We start from the raw sequence: 16,357 nt of genomic DNA, 5'->3' as shown, positions 1-16,357 counted from the left end.
GGACTTTTTGTGAAGAGAAACTAGTTTGGTTTTGTAATATGAACATCATCGCAGCGTGGATATCATGTGCTGATCTCCGCGTCCAGGTTTCAGGTGTTCATTATATCACACTGCACACACTGGGAGCCGTATCGCTTTACTGACTCCCCAGCTGGGTATAAGAGTATAATACACTGGAAACCATCACCACTAAACCAGAGGGTTCTGTGATCCTGACATCTGTGTGATAATCCGGGACAGTGATGTCTGTGCTCAGATGGGTTACTGTGATTCTGCTCTTCCACCTGGTTTACTCCGGTAAGACTCATTCTGCTCTTAAACTTCTCCAGTGTTTAACACAACTGAAAATAACAAAGCTGTGAAAGTAATGTATCCGTTCATATAGCCAGGTTACAAGTTTGAGTTATTTCAGTGAGTGAATGCCAGAATTATCTGCTTCTCTTATTCTTGATAATAACACAAGATATGTTAGAGTATGTCATTCTCTGGACATTATTAACAGCCCCATGACTTGCTATTGATATAATAAAGAAAATAGTGCTTTTATTTATTTACGGTATTTACTTTTGCAATGTTTGTCTTGTTTGGTATGTAAAGAAATTTAATTTAATATAATAAAACTATATTATTTTTTTCATCTGAATATCATCATCATTACAGTGGGTTATATGGAATTCTGCTTTGTATTGAAATTACAGATATCGTGCTTTTACTTCTAAAGTGGTTTATGCATTTTAAAGCATGAATGATTTGTCTGTCACTTACTATTCAAACCGTTATGCTATGATATTTCCCATCTTTCTGACATAATGTTTAAGGGAACGAGATCACATGATTTAAGTTTCTCTTAGTCTTTATCAGTATGTTTACACATACACTGCCGTTCAAAAAGTTTGGGATCGGTAAGATTTTTTTATGGTTTTAAAAGAAATCTCTTCTGCTCACCAAGGCTGCATTTAAATGATTAAAAATACTCTCTCTCTCTCTCTCTCTCTCTCTCTCTCTCTCTCTCTCTCTCTCTATATATATATATATATATATATATATGACAATTAATAACTGTTTTCTATGTGAATATATTTTAAAATGTAATTTATTCCTGTGATCAAAGCTGTATTTACAGCATCATTACTCCAGTCTTCAGAGTTACATGATCCTTCAGAAATCATTCTGATATGACGCTTTGTTGCTCAAGAAACATTCATTATTATTACTAATCTTGAAATTAGTTATGTACACATTTTTTTCAGGATTCTATGATGAATAGAAAGTTCTATTAGGAATTTAAAGGAATTTATTTGAAAATAGGAAAGGAATTTATTTGAAAATAGAATCTTTTATAACATTATAAATGTCTTTATCGTAAGTTTTGCTCAATTTAATTTATCCTTGCTGAATAAAAGTATTGATTGAAAGTATTGAAAAAAACAATTGTTACTGATGACCCCAAACTTATGAACGGTAGTGTTTAATGTAACAAAAGCTTTCTATTTCAGATAAATGCTGTTCTTTTGAACTTTTATTCAAAGAATCCTGACATTTGTTTTGTACACAACTGTTTTCAACATTGATAATAAACGTTTCTTGAGCATCAAAGCATCATATTAGAGTGATTTCTGAAGGATCATGTGACACTGAAGACTGGAGTAATGATGCTGAAAATTCAGCTTTGATCACAGGAATAAATAACTTTTTAAAAATATATTAAAATATAAAACAGTTCTTTTAAATTGTAATAATATTTCACAATATTACTGAGTTTTTTGTTTGTTTGTGTGTGTGTGTGTGTGTGTGTGTGTGTGTGTGTGTGTGTGTGTGTGTGTGTGTGTGTGTGTGTGTGTGTGTGTGTGTGTGTGTGTGTGTTATAATAAAATAAATGCAGCCTTGGTGAGCAGAAGAGACTTCTTTTAAAATCATAAAAAATCGTACCGATCCCAACATTTTTAACGGCAGTGTATATTGGTCTCATCAAGCTCCAGTTGTGGTGATATTTGCTAGTTGACCTTCAACCCCAAATATGTTAAGAATATATAACAGCACAAAGCATGTTACGAGACAGAAATGCCACTGGGTAATTAATATTCTTTCAATTATCGTGTGTGACTTATGTAAATATACACCAAAGCTTTAAAATTACAACATTTGCTAGTGTAATTTGATGGGGCTTGAAATAATATTAGTGCTTAAGGGTTGAACAATAATAAATATCAATGTTTCTCAGGCATATTTCCACTAAAAGATGCTGAAAATTCAGCTTTGATCACAAATAATAAATTACATTTTAAAATATATTAAAATAGAAAACAATTATTTTAAATTGTAAGAATATTCCACAATTTTACTGTTGTTACTGTATTTTTGATAAAAAATAATTAAATGCAGATTTGGTGAGCATTTTCAAAAACATAAAAAAAAAAATGTTTGTTATGTATTTTTGTCTAGGTCAAATTCTATGGCGAATGAAGGACCACGTGCATAAAATCCAACAGGCCCGAATAAAACACACTTCCACTGCCATTCCCAAGAAAGGCACAATTCACCAACCCCTGAACCACTATGACCAGCAGAATGACAAAACCTTCCCACAGGTACAAACTGTAGACACAACCTCACACTCATCCTGCTCTAAATGTGATCAGGGGGACACAAGAACAAGACATGGGGAACACTTTATAATGAGTATACAGTAGCCTAATAAAGTACTTAGATCATTTGCAAAGTATTATAGTTAATTAATATTTTTTACTGCATATTGTAGTATCTACATTGTTAATATTAATGAGCTATATAAAAATAGGGAGCTCTTCATTCATTGTCATTAACACAATTATTGTTTAATTAGCTCATGTAAAAAGTAAAATAATGCTTATTTGATTTGTAAATACATTATTACTGTATATTTATTATAAGTGTTACCGAAATGGGTAGTTTTAATTCCTATATTCAAAATAATGTGAAATATATAAATACAATTTTTATGATTTAAGTTATTATAAAATGTTGTTTTAATTAGGCCTATATTAAAACCAATTAATCGTGTCAATTATTTTGCTATCACTTATTCATTAATATTTGTTCTCCACAGAAATTCTTTGTGAACGACGTTTATTGGCAGCGTTCAGATGGACCGGTCTTTCTCTACATAGGAGGAGAGGGACCCCTCTCCAAATTCAGTGTATTGTTCGGTTAGGACCCTTTTTTTTTCTTTTTTTTTTGGCTTCAAGTCATTCTGCTACTTTCAACCTGATCTCCTGAGAAAAACGTGATTATAGATACGTTTTGTAAAGCCAAAAATACCGTCAGTTCTTCCTACACCTCATTCCTGCTTCAGGTCAACTGTCCACTGGGTGGCGCCAAATGTTGCAGGTTCAAAACAAGTTAAAATAAAGAAGAAGCATCATCCTGTCATTTACTACACAATATATTTTTATAACTTTTGGGAGGGCTCTTAATATCATTTCTCTTAATATCAATATAGAATCATCAGTCACATGGCATAACTGGTTGCCTCAAAAAATGCATTTACATTTATCCAAAGCAATGGCTTGCAAATAAAGAAGAACATCACAAAGATAAAAAAAAAAAAAAGATATTTCCAGAACTGAGTGTTCATGAAGCAAAGGTTGTGCGTATATGGACCAGCCGCAAAACGAGGACAAATAATTGATGGTAAAACTTTAGAAAACTGTGCCTTCATTAATGAATAACTACACAGGAACAAATGAGTAACACACTATTAACATTCTAGTAACTGCTATTAACTAATGAGGAACTCTGATTAACTAATTAGTAAGTAATCGCGCTCAGTTTATGTGGTAGTTCACTATTAGCTAATCAGCAACTACCATTTTTTTTTCATTCCTCCCAGAGAACTACAACAGGTTCATAATTAATATGAATAAAGCATAATTTATAATAAAAGGTAACGGTAACCCACTAATGACTCAAGTGTTACTACATCCTTCTAAAGGAACTGCTAATTATTTGGATCAGTATATTCTAAAGTGAAAAACATGATAACAACCTAATATTGACTGAAGTCTTTGTAAACTTTTTAGATTTTTGTGAGATTTTTAATAGTAATTCCTTCCGATGGATTTGGTAACACTTTAGTCATTACTAGTGTGTTCCCATGATCTTCACTTCAGAATACTGATTCAAATAATTAGTAGTACCTTTAGAAGGATGTAGTAACACTTGAGTCATTACTATCCAAAACCTTACAAAAACCTCAAAAGTTTGCAATGACTCAATATTAGGTAGTTAACAAGCTTTTCACATTAGAATACTGATCCAAATTATTAGTAGTTCCTTTAGAAGGATGTAGTAACAATTGATTCATTACTAATGGGTTACCATTACCTTATATTACCCATTATGCATTATTAATATTAATTATGAACCTGTTCTAGTCTTCAGTGAGGTATAAAAAATAGTAGTTATTGATTAGCTAATAGTGAACTACCACATTCGACTGAGCGCTAATTACTTACTAATACGTTAATCAGAGTTTCTTGTTAGTTAGTTACTGGAGTGTTAATAGTGCGTTACTCATTTGTTCCTGTGTAGTTATTCATTAATTAAGGCACAGTATTCTAAAGTTGAATTCAATTCGAAGTTGAAGTTAAATTTGAATTGATTCTCTAATTTTGATAATGCTAATCCAGAAATGTGATTTGCGTTTGCCCCCCCCCCCCTCCTCCTCCATCTGTTAGGGCACCATGTGTTGATGGCAGAGAGTCATGGAGCGCTTCTGGTGGCGCTGGAGCACCGCTTCTACGGGCAGAGCATCAACCCTGATGGACTCGAGACCGAGACACTGAGACATCTCTCCAGCCAGCAGGCGTAATGATGACCTTTCACTCATCACAATGATGATCACAGTGACAGTTCTGATGCATGTTGTTTCCTCTCCTCCCTGTCTCAGTTTGGCGGACTTGGCTGTGTTCCGGCACTACATCAGCCAGCGCTTCGGCCTCTCGCACAACAACACCTGGATCAGCTTCGGAGGCTCCTATGCTGGGGCTCTCTCCGCTTGGCTGAGAGGAAAGGTTTGTTCCCAAACAAGTTCAAAAATTCTCTAAAAGTGTTGGTCCCGTGTCTTTAACCACTAATGTATGTACTTTTTATGTCCATACTTGTGCTGCTGGGATGCGGGTGAGGTTCGGCACAGGGTCGGTGGTTTAGGAGGGTGGGTTAAGGTGTAAGGGAAGGGTCAACAGTATAGGGGTGTAACAATATATCGTGTCACAATATATCGTAATAATAAAATGCATCAATATGTATTGTGGATAATGACAATATGTATATTGAAATATACGAAATATACGAAAAATATACGAAAAAATTCAAGTTTTCAGAGTTTCAGTGTCAGCACTACATTAAACTGCTATATATAATGTTGAATATAATGTATAATAATGCAATGGGGGGATATTTGTGGGCCCTGATAATGCCAGATGTCTTATGTTACCAGTAAAAGTGGGCCTACGTTATTTTAAATATATCTAGTCAGTGAAAGAGCGCAAGCATATTCGTCTAAAATAATTCAGTATTTTCAGCTTCAGAATCATGAATATTGTTATTCTGGTGTCACTATTGTCCTGTGCGTTGGGTTTCCAGCACCAAGTCCAAGCCTATTTATTTACACACACAAAGTAAAACCAAATTTAGCATTTTTATCAACAGTACTTTTTTTTGTTAACCTTTTATCATATGTCTTGGAGTATCGCAATAATATTGTATCGTGATATGTATCGAATCATGACATGAGGGTGTCGTTACACCCCTAGTCAACAGTGTAATTACAGATGTGATTACAGAGATCAATTACAGCTGTTATTACACACAGTTAATTTTTAAAATGTAAGTACAATGTAAAAACATGTACTGTATGTACTCAATAAGTGCACTGTATCAAATGAATAATTTAAATGTTAGTACAAAGACATCATTGGAACCAAAGTTTTTAATTAGTTTTTAATCTTTCATTCAAATACATTTTAGAGGATCAAATCTCCACCAAGGTCTATCACCTGCATCTTAAAGGGTTAGTTAACCTAAAAATAAAAAAAATCTGTGTTACACTTTACAATAAGGACCCATTAGTTATCATTAGTTAATATCAATGAGCACATGAGTAGTATTGATTAATCATTGTTAACGTTAATAAAAAAAACATGTGTTTATTGTTTGTTCATGTTAGCTCAAGGCCATAAAATTAAAATAAAGATTATAATTAGTTCTAGGCAACGATTAATCGTGATTAATCATATCCAAAATAAAAGTTTGTTTACATAATATGTGTGTGTACTGTGTATAATCATTTTGAATATATAAACACACACACATGCATGTAAACATTTAAGAAAAATGTGTTATTTATATATAAAATATTTATATATAATATAAATTATATATAAACATATATACACTATATACATGCAAATATTTCTTAAATATATACAAGCATGTGTGTGTATTTATATATACAAAATAATTATACACAGTACACACAAATATATTTTGTAAACACAAACTTTTATTTTGGATGAGATTAATCACAATTAATCATTGCCCAGCAACTAATTAGTAATAATAATTAGCAAATGTTGAAATTAACATGAACTATGATGAATAAATTAACTTAATTTGTAGTATATTTCATTGTTCATGTTGAGGAATGTATTAACTATTAACAAATGGAACCTCATTGTAAAGTGTTACCGAATTCTGTCATCATTTTCTTTCTTTCTTTCCTTTTTTTTTTTTTTTTTTCTTTATTTTTTTAACTGAAGAAATGTACAAAAATGCCTATGCTGCTCTTTTCCATTCAGTGAAACTCCAAAAGTGTGTTTTTCTTCTAGTTTCCTCATCTTATCTATGGAGCAGTGGCATCCTCCGCCCCTGTTCAAGCTCAACTGGACTTTAGCTCTTATAATAGGGTGAGAGTTTCATTCTTGTGAAGTATTGTTATTATTAATGTTATTGTTGTTGTTTTCATTCTGTACAAATGTCCTGTTCAAAAGTGACTCATCAAATAAACATTGCAAACAAAAAAAATATCTAAACCTTCACAAAAAATAGACTTTGAGATTGTCTAAACTTATTTTCAAATCCACAACCTAATAAAAGTAAGTAATTATGTCTAAAAACAACTAGAGAATTTATAAGCCTCTTTAAATACAGCTATACAGGCATCTGGTGGTTACAACATGACATCAAATGTGTTTTTTTTTTTGTGTTTTTTTTTTTTTTACTCCTACTGATGACACTAAACTACCTTCAAAAATGTAATTTTAAATACTGCTAATAATAATAATAATAATAATAATAATACAAATCTTAGAAAAAAACGATTACTTTCAATCAGAAATCAAGTGTGACTCCCAAATTAGGGGATAGGAGATTCCCAACACCAACAAACACCAATTTGGGAAACTCTGAGCTAGAGCACAACACTTTCAGAAGTTATTGCATAACTTGTGTGGTTTGGCATTAAAACCTTTATTTTGCAGGTGGTTGCTTATAGTCTCATGAATGAGGCAGTGGGTGGCTCTGAAAAGGTAAGAGCACATTTAGGGTTGCTATGAATTCCTCTGTGTGTCTATCTGAGTGTGTGTGTGTGTGTGTGTGTGTGTGTGTGTGTGTGTGTGTGTGTGTGTGTGTGTGTGTGTGTGTGTGTGTGTGTCCTCACTCAGTGTGTAGCAGAAGTGAAAGCAGTGTTTGCAGCAGTAGAGGCAGCTCTGCTTATGGGGAATGAGACTGAGGTGGGAAAAGACTTCGGCTGTTGTGAGACCCCTTTGAAAACGGAGGACAAAGCGGAGCTGTTGCAGAGTTTGGCTGATATCTTCATGGGAACCGTCCAATACAACGAGGAGGGGGTTGCGTTCAGCATCGCTGAGCTGTGTGACATCATGACCAATAAGAGTGAGGCCTGTGAGCAGAAGGAGGAGGCGTATGACCGTCTGGTCAAAATAGTGGCGGTAACATTTCTTCATCTCATTTAATGTGGCATCCAAACAATTTGGTTCAAATAAAAAGTGGAATTGTGTGTAGCTTTAATAAAGAAATCAAATTTAAGATTAAATTTAAGTTTAGATGTATTTTAAAGTTTTGTGGTATAACATAACCTGGTGTCCTTGTTACATATGTTACATGTACGTACCATAGTAATAACAGTAAATTATGCATAATTACAACTAACCCTCAACCAAACCCTAATCCAACCCTAACCCTATAGTAAGTACATGTAGTTGCTTAATATTACTCAGCACTTAAATATATAATTACACTGTCACAATGACACCTTAAAATAAAGTGTAACCAACAGTATTCATTACCACAGATAGGGTAAGTTCATTTTGTTTCAGTTTCATAACATTATTGCTGTGTTGCTCAGATTTAGAAATTCTAAATTGAAATGCTATACAATACTACAGTATTATTTCATGGATATATATACACTCACCTAAAGGATTATTAGGAACACCATACTAATACTGTGTTTGACCCCCTTTCGCCTTCAGAACTGCCTTAATTCTTTGTGGCATTGATTCAACAAGGTGCTGAAAGCATTCTTTAGAAATGTTGGCCCATATTGATAGGATTGCATCTTGCAGTTGATGGAACTCATTGTCATGTTCAAGAAACCAATTTGAAATGATTCGAGCTTTGTGACATGGTGCATTATCCTGCTGGAAGTAGCCATCAGAGGATGGGTACATGGTGGTCATAAAGGGATGGTCAGAAACAATGCTCAGGTAGGCCGTGGCATTTAAAAGATGCCCAATTGGCACTAAGGGGCCTAAAGTGTGCCAAGAAAACATCCCCCACACCATTACACCACCACCACCAGCCTGCACAGTGGTAACAAGGCATGATGGATCCATGTTCTCATTCTGTTTACACCAAATTCTGACTCTACCATCTGAATGTCTCAACAGAAATCGAGACTCATCAGACCAGGCAACATTTTTCCAGTCTTCAACTGTCCAATTTTGGTGAGCTCGTGCAAATTGTAGCCTCTTTTTCCTATTTGTAGTGGAGATGAGTGGTACCCGGTGGGGTCTTCTGCTGTTGTAGCCCATCCGCCTCAAGGTTGTGCATGTTGTGGCTTCACAAATGCTTTGCTGCATACCTCGGTTGTAACGAGTGGTTATTTCAGTCAAAGTTGCTCTTCTATCAGCTTGAATCAGTCAGCCCATTCTCTTCTGACCTCTAGCATCAACAAGGCATTTTCGCCCACAGGACTGCCGCATACTGGATGTTTTCCCTTTTCACACCATTCTTTGTAAACCCTAGAAATGGTTGTGCATGAAAATCCCAGTAACTGAGCAGATTGTGAAATACTCAGACCGGCCCGTCTGGCACCAACAACCATGCCACGCTCAAAATTGCTTAAATCACCTTTCTTTCCCATTCTGACATTCAGTTTGGAGTTCAGGAGATTGTCTTGACCAGGACCACACCCCTAAATGCATTGAAGCAACTGCCATGTGATTGGTTGATTAGATAATTGCATTAATGAGACATTGAACAGGTGTTCCTAATAATCCTTTAGGTGAGTGTATATATATATATATATATATATATACCGGTAAATAACTGTTCAAAAGTTTGTAATAATTAAGATTCTTTTTAAATGTTTTTTAGTCTCTAATGCTCACAAAGACAGCATTTATTTGGTTACAAATACAGTAAAAACAGTTTCAATATTCTGTATTTTAAAATGTAATTTATTCCTGTGACCAAAGCTGAATTTTCAGCATCATTACTCCAGTCTTCAGTGTCACATGATCCTTCGGAAATCATTCTGTGTGTGTGTGTGTGTGTGTGTGTGTGTGTGTGTGTGTGTGTGTGTGTGTGTGTGTGTGTGTGTGTGTGTGTGTGTGTGTGTGTGTGTGTGTGTGTGTGCAAACTATTACATTTTTAGGATACTTTTAAATTGTAAATACTAAGATTTCACAATATTACTGTATTACTGTGTTACTGTATAAAATAATTGCAGACTTGTTGCGTTTAAGAGACTTCTTTCAAAAACGTACGCACGCACGCACACACACACACACACGCATCTTGAGCTCAAAATTAGTGTCATGAATTTATACATTTACAAAGAATTATCATGTGGACACTTCAGTTCAGAATAGCATACTAGCATATGACTTACACTAAACTATTCTGCGTGAAATACTGTATATCCAGCAATGCCACGTGTTCAACTTTACCATCCATTTCTAGTGTGATAAATGAATAAAAAGTTAAGATATTTTTTAAGATATTTACTCAAATAATGTAATAACAAGGTCATTTGGCAATAATTTAGCACACTATCTTCTATACTGCTTTCAATTTCACATACATTTTTCCCCTATTTTTTTTTTTTATAGGCTGTAAACTCTGTATTCACTAGAAGGCTAATAATATTCTAATTTTGCACAGATGGTGTGCAACTAAAATGAAAAACACAATATCATTTCTAACCAGCTGAGGGCATCACTGACTAAAAAATGTTGTCTGATTCTTTTAAATCTCTTACATTTGAAACACAACTCTACACACATTACTGTACAGTTTCCTCTTACTATAAAATACATTTTGCTAAATTAAAATAGTATTTAAATGATAAAATCATCACAGATTATGTTGATAAAGCTCAACAGCCCCTTTGAGGTGCAGGTGTAAGTCTTATCATGAACATATTTCTGCCATATCTTCAGATGTACCGTGCCAGAGAGAATGTCCCGTGTCTGGATGTCTCTCACGAGAAGCTTGTGCTTGAACTCAGTAACACTAAAGCTTTGTCCAGTTACAGACAGTGGCTCTACCAGACCTGCACTGAGTTCGGCTTCTGTGAGTATTACATCAACTCTACTCGTTTTGATCATTCTCTGAAACTCATTGCATTAGATAACAAAATATCAAAGCAAGTGGCTTTTTCAGAATTAACTTCATCTTTCTATCCTTTTTGCACATTTTTAACAAACTGGTGTCAATGCAATTTTTATGAAGCATGAAGGCAGTTCCCTCAAGTTCACACATGTGGAGTAACAATTGATGTAGTTCATCATATTGACTGTGTGGACATTTTACTAATGCTTGACATCCAAAAAGTATCACAATTCTTTTGGTTTTTATCTTGAACACTATATCTATTTTTGTATCATTTAGATCCTAACAAACATGTTTGTAAAATTATTTGCTTGAATATAGTGTTGGTGCTATCTTTGAAAAAATTGCCATTTGGTTTGACAAACATTTTATCCAGTGCAATGACGTTTATGACATTTTTGAGTGCTGGCAAATATTTTTAAGGTCAGTGTTTTGTCCAGAGGAGAACTGGTCCGCCGACTGAGCCTGGTCTCTTCGAAGGTTTTTCTCTGTTTCTGTCCGCCTCCACAGTAAAATCCAACAGCTGTTCTAACTAACACTTTTTTGTTAGCTTTACATAATGTCTAAACTTAATTGTACAAATCTAGTGATCTGTACTATTCACATACCGTTCCTTGTTTACTCTGAAAACCCAAGATAAGATTAATTGATTTTTTTGAGTGCCGTTTTGTCAAGCAAAAAAGGGTTGAGGCTGGGAAATTCTTAATAGACTTCCGCTCATGTCCTCCGCTTCTGCCGTTATCTTTCTCTAGTTGCATTCACTGATTTCCCAAAGTCATCTTGAACGTTGAATTGTCAAAACAACTGAAAAATTTGAGAGAACATCACATAAAGCTGACGTCATAAATTGATGTTAATTTTCCTAACATGTTTTTGTTTGAACTCACCATTATGGTGATCAGTGTCCCTTTGGTTGGGTGCCTGGGACTACATTTATATTATTGTAATTCTCTTCCTATTAATGCAACAAGAAATCACAGTTATTTGACTTTAAAGGAAGGGAAGTGATTCATAGGTTGCTTTTAAAAGGTGACCTGACTAAATCTTTAACTACTCTATTTTTCATGTCGAAAAATTATGTTTTAAAATTTGATTGCAACACCTAGTGTCATAAACACCTACACTAGTGAATTTTTTTTAATTGGGTTGATATAATCTCTCTATATTTGTGATAATATCTGGCAATTGACCATGCTTGAGTGACACACAGACTTCAAGATTCAGCATGCAAAATTGTATGTATTATTTATCAATTGTAACTAACAATTTTATTAGCTTTTTTTGTTGTGCTACTAACTGACACAAGACAGCAAATAAAAATTGGCAAATAAAAGCAACTGCATAATTTATTCATGCTGCAATGCACTCTGGGAGTCAGTAATTCTGAGTAGTTATACTAAGTCAAGAGTAAATCTAGTCAAGTACTCTGCGGTCCTTTTATAGTTACTTGAACTCTTGTGTAAGTGAACTATACCAACTACACATTTGTTAGTACAACTTATTATTCCTATTTCACTTTACTTAGTTTTTTTAAGGCAATCGGTTTGCTTTTTTAAGTAAGACTAACTAATTACATTTTACAGTATGATGCAGTTTGTGTATGTCTTGCCACTGTTGCCTCTGGCTTGCTTAGTTGGTGATATTTAATATTCAACAATATTATTGACTTGACTGCACTGACACTGAGCTGATGATGACATCACTGATTTCTAGATGCTTTATAGCCGAATTGAGCTCACTGATGATCTTCACACATTTATGAGTACTGCATTATCACTAAACTCATTTCAACTGAATCCATTTGATCCATTTGCATCATTGAATCATTATTTTCCTGTTATCACTGTAAAGCTGCTTTCAAAATCTGTATTGTATAAAACGCTATATAAATAAAGGTGACTTAACTTGAGTGTATTTAAGGTAATTAAATATTCTTTCACAAGGTTAGTTTTCATCATGTCTATTAAGTCTTAATTTCTAATCCAACTTTGTACCTTTTGTGTTGGTTTCTGGATCAGATCAGACATGCGACGACACTCACTGCCTCTTCTCACGTGTGTCAACCCTTCAGTCTCAGACTGAGCTCTGCTCTCGACTCTTCAACATCCCTCAGGACAGTCTGCCGGGCCGCATCGACTTCACCAACCAGTACTATGGAGGGAACCGGCCCCAAACACAGAGAGTTCTCTATGTCAACGGTGAGCATGAGTGCCTTTGACTTTCATGCAGATTCTCAGATCCTTTCACATTCGAGTTCATGTTTGAGCTCATTCATATGCATGTAATTGATTGATTTAACTTTATTGTCCTTAAAGGTGATTCTTTATGTAGACAGCAGTATACTGTGCATACACATATAGCAACACAACACAACACACACAAAAAAAAACACACATTTATAATAAATCATTTAAAAACCTAATTGCAGCAGGTATAAAGGATTTCTTATATCTATGAGAAATAACAGTGAAGTAGCCTGTTCAGAGTACAGTGATTGAACATTATGTGATGTGATTCATAAAAACCTGTTTTTCTGACCAAGGCAACATTGACCCGTGGACGGAGTTAAGCGTGGTCTGGAACGACACGATGGCGGACGATGACAGAGTCATTCTTATTGACGGCACCGCCCACTGTATGGACATGAACGCTGATAAATCAATGGATAAACCTGCACTGCACCAAGCCAGGAAGGTAACATGCAATGGAGTTTGTAAAAAACAAAATATTATGGAATTTAAAAATTGACATACCCTTTTTCGGTAACACTTTACAATAAGGTTTCATTAGTTAAATACCAGAGTTAACATGAACTAAGAATGCATTTCTTCAGCATTTAATAATCTTAGTTAATATTCATTTTCAACATTTACTAAAATAAAATGTTGTATTTGTTAACATTAGTGAATGCACTGTGAACTAACATGAACAGCTGTATTTTTTATTAACTAACATTAACAAAGATTAATAGATAATGTAACAAATGCATTGCTCATTGTTAGTTCATGTTAGTTAATAGATTAACTAATGTTAACTAATGAAACCTTATTGTAAGGTGTACCCTATAGAAAATGCACCGATATGAAAATTTTGCCCGATACTGATAGCCGATAATTCTTTATATTTGAAAGTCGATAAATCTAAATCCAGATTGTATATAATTTTTGAGAGCCTGATTACAAAAAAAAGTCTCATCATGTCCCAATCACACAATTATAATGATGTTTTCATTATAATATTATTCCGCTGATATGAGACTTGCATGTTGCACTGAAGTGTATTTTCCTTTTCAAAGTGATTCCAATCATACTTCAAGCAATTCAAAAACATCATGGCGAACAGTGTTCATCTGTCTCAGCTGAAGGAAATAATACATTATTTAACTGCTTTAATATATTTCTTATCGGGCCAATAACGATAACAATAAAAAAGGCCGATACCGATATAATGTATTTTTTCTCATACAGTTTTCCATGTTGTTATCCCTGTAGGAGATTGAAAGACGTGTGGCCATGTGGCTCAAAAGCGCAGCATGGCACCATAAGGTTTGATCAGCACGACTTTTTCATAATCACATGATGACCGAAGCGTGCCAACTGGGTTTCTTTTTATCTTTTAATTGAAAACGAGAGATCTGAGTGCTTGACATCTTGAAATCTGCTCTACATTAGACTTCTTAACCTTCCTTAGGAGCCGAGAGACTGGTTGAGTTTAACAAAAATGTCTAAATTATTTCCATGTATGTACAGTAATAGTACTCAAATATGTCCACTCACATGATTGCAGTCCAGTCTTAAATGGTCTAAAAATTGTTATTGCATGATCAATACTACTCAAGCTGAATTCATAATTCTATACAAGCATACTAATATTACAATCCCACTTTATATCAGTGGCCTTTAACTACTATGTACTTACATTATAAAACTAAGCATTTAGTTCAAAAGCTTGCCAGATTTGCATTTGCTGAGGTTAGGAGTACTTTTTGGGTTGGGGTGTGGTCATCAGAGTAAATAAGTATGTCATTTCGTGCAAATACTTTAATTAAATAGCATTTTATTCGAATATTATTTTTTGATTTTTTGTAAGTACATATAGTTAAAGACACCTAAGGTAATATAAAGTGTGTTCATTGTTACTATCTGACAGAGTATCGCTCGTATGCTGCTTCAAATTCAGTTTCAGTCTTTTTTTAACTTTTGCTTTTATGAGACACTTTATATAACAGGTGTCTGTACAAAATCCAACACCACACTTGTCCTGCAACACAGAAAACACGTCCTGCACCTTTAATCAATGACTCTGTATGGAAATGCATATACTACCATGCTATTCTTACTCTTCCTGTACTGCAATGCACAGTATGCATATTTTCTATATGCACAGATTTCATATTTATATTTATAACAAAAATCGAACTAAATATATATATATATATATATATATATATATATATAAATATGCTAAAGCTTTAACTTTTTCAGTAAATAATGTAAGTTAACTTCTAACTAATACTCTGTATACAGTGATTAATAAGGCCTTTATAATGATAATAAAATGTGTGTTATGCAGAATTTATTTGTGTTTGTGTTGATGTGGTAAATTTCACGCCTTGTTTATTCCTCGGGTAGAAATGATCATGCTGTTCTGAGGCTTTGCCAAAATCTCAAATTTGCGTGCTATTAACTCATGTAATTTAGATAAACCCAACAACGGCCAGTTTCCATTCACGATAATATCTATGAAAAGCCACAAGCTTGTTTTATACAATAGAAAGAGCTGTTGGTATTACATACTCCCCCTCCTATTAACAATCGTTACTATAGCCAGAAAAATGTGATATATGAGAGAGAGAGAGAGAGAGAGAGAGAGAGAGAATGTATTGTATAAGTAATGGTTCAGTGCTTTAATTTATATAATAGACGAGTCTTGCAAAACTTTGTATACTGTACATTTTTACAAGTTCAGTTATGAATTTCCAGGATCAAGAAAAATATGTTGAGATGCATGATGTTAAGGACAAGAAAAGTATCCTGGTGTTCTCATATACTCCCATTGCATGATCTGTACATTACAGGAGTAATCAGTCATTTCTATGCAAATAATTTACAAATAGGGGCATGTGCAATGATGTCTGAACAACAGCAGAAACACAAAATCAATCATACTCAATCTGTGAATGTATGTGTGTGTAAGGTGAGCAAGAGCCAGTTGTTACAAGGCCATCTGCTTGGCGGCAGTGTGTGTGTGTGAGGGGGTGGTTTAGGGGACAGGGGGTGTGTTCAGCTCCTGCTGTTTGGTCCTGCCTCTCGCTGATTGATGATCTCCACTCCCCCAGGGTCGACCAGGTCACGACCTCCCACTACTGACCCCCCCTCTGAGAGAGCTCATTCAGCACACACACACACACACACACACACACACACACACACACACACACACACACACACACACACACACACAC

General features: G+C 34.4%; 1 protein-coding gene across 1 annotated transcript; it reads left to right on the top strand.

The window, feature by feature from the left end:
* Positions 1–133: 133 nt before the first annotated feature.
* Positions 134–15,293, top strand: prss16 (serine protease 16). The gene is made up of 12 exons (XM_082180659.1): positions 134–297; positions 2,443–2,588; positions 3,086–3,185; positions 4,716–4,845; positions 4,928–5,051; positions 6,867–6,944; positions 7,518–7,565; positions 7,701–7,985; positions 10,722–10,854; positions 12,912–13,091; positions 13,436–13,587; positions 14,385–15,293. Exons 1-12 carry the CDS (start codon positions 243–245, stop codon positions 14,442–14,444), a joined length of 1,491 nt encoding a protein of 496 aa, XP_082036785.1. The 5' UTR covers positions 134–242; the 3' UTR covers positions 14,445–15,293.
* Positions 15,294–16,357: the final 1,064 nt, after the last annotated feature.

The sequence above is a fragment of the Leuciscus leuciscus genome (genome assembly GCF_965113295.1).
Source record: "Leuciscus leuciscus genome assembly, chromosome: 9".
Classification (NCBI taxonomy): domain Eukaryota; kingdom Metazoa; phylum Chordata; class Actinopteri; order Cypriniformes; family Leuciscidae; genus Leuciscus; species Leuciscus leuciscus.
The sequence above is the reverse complement of the archived record's forward strand: the minus strand, read 5'-3'. Positions and strand labels throughout refer to the sequence as shown.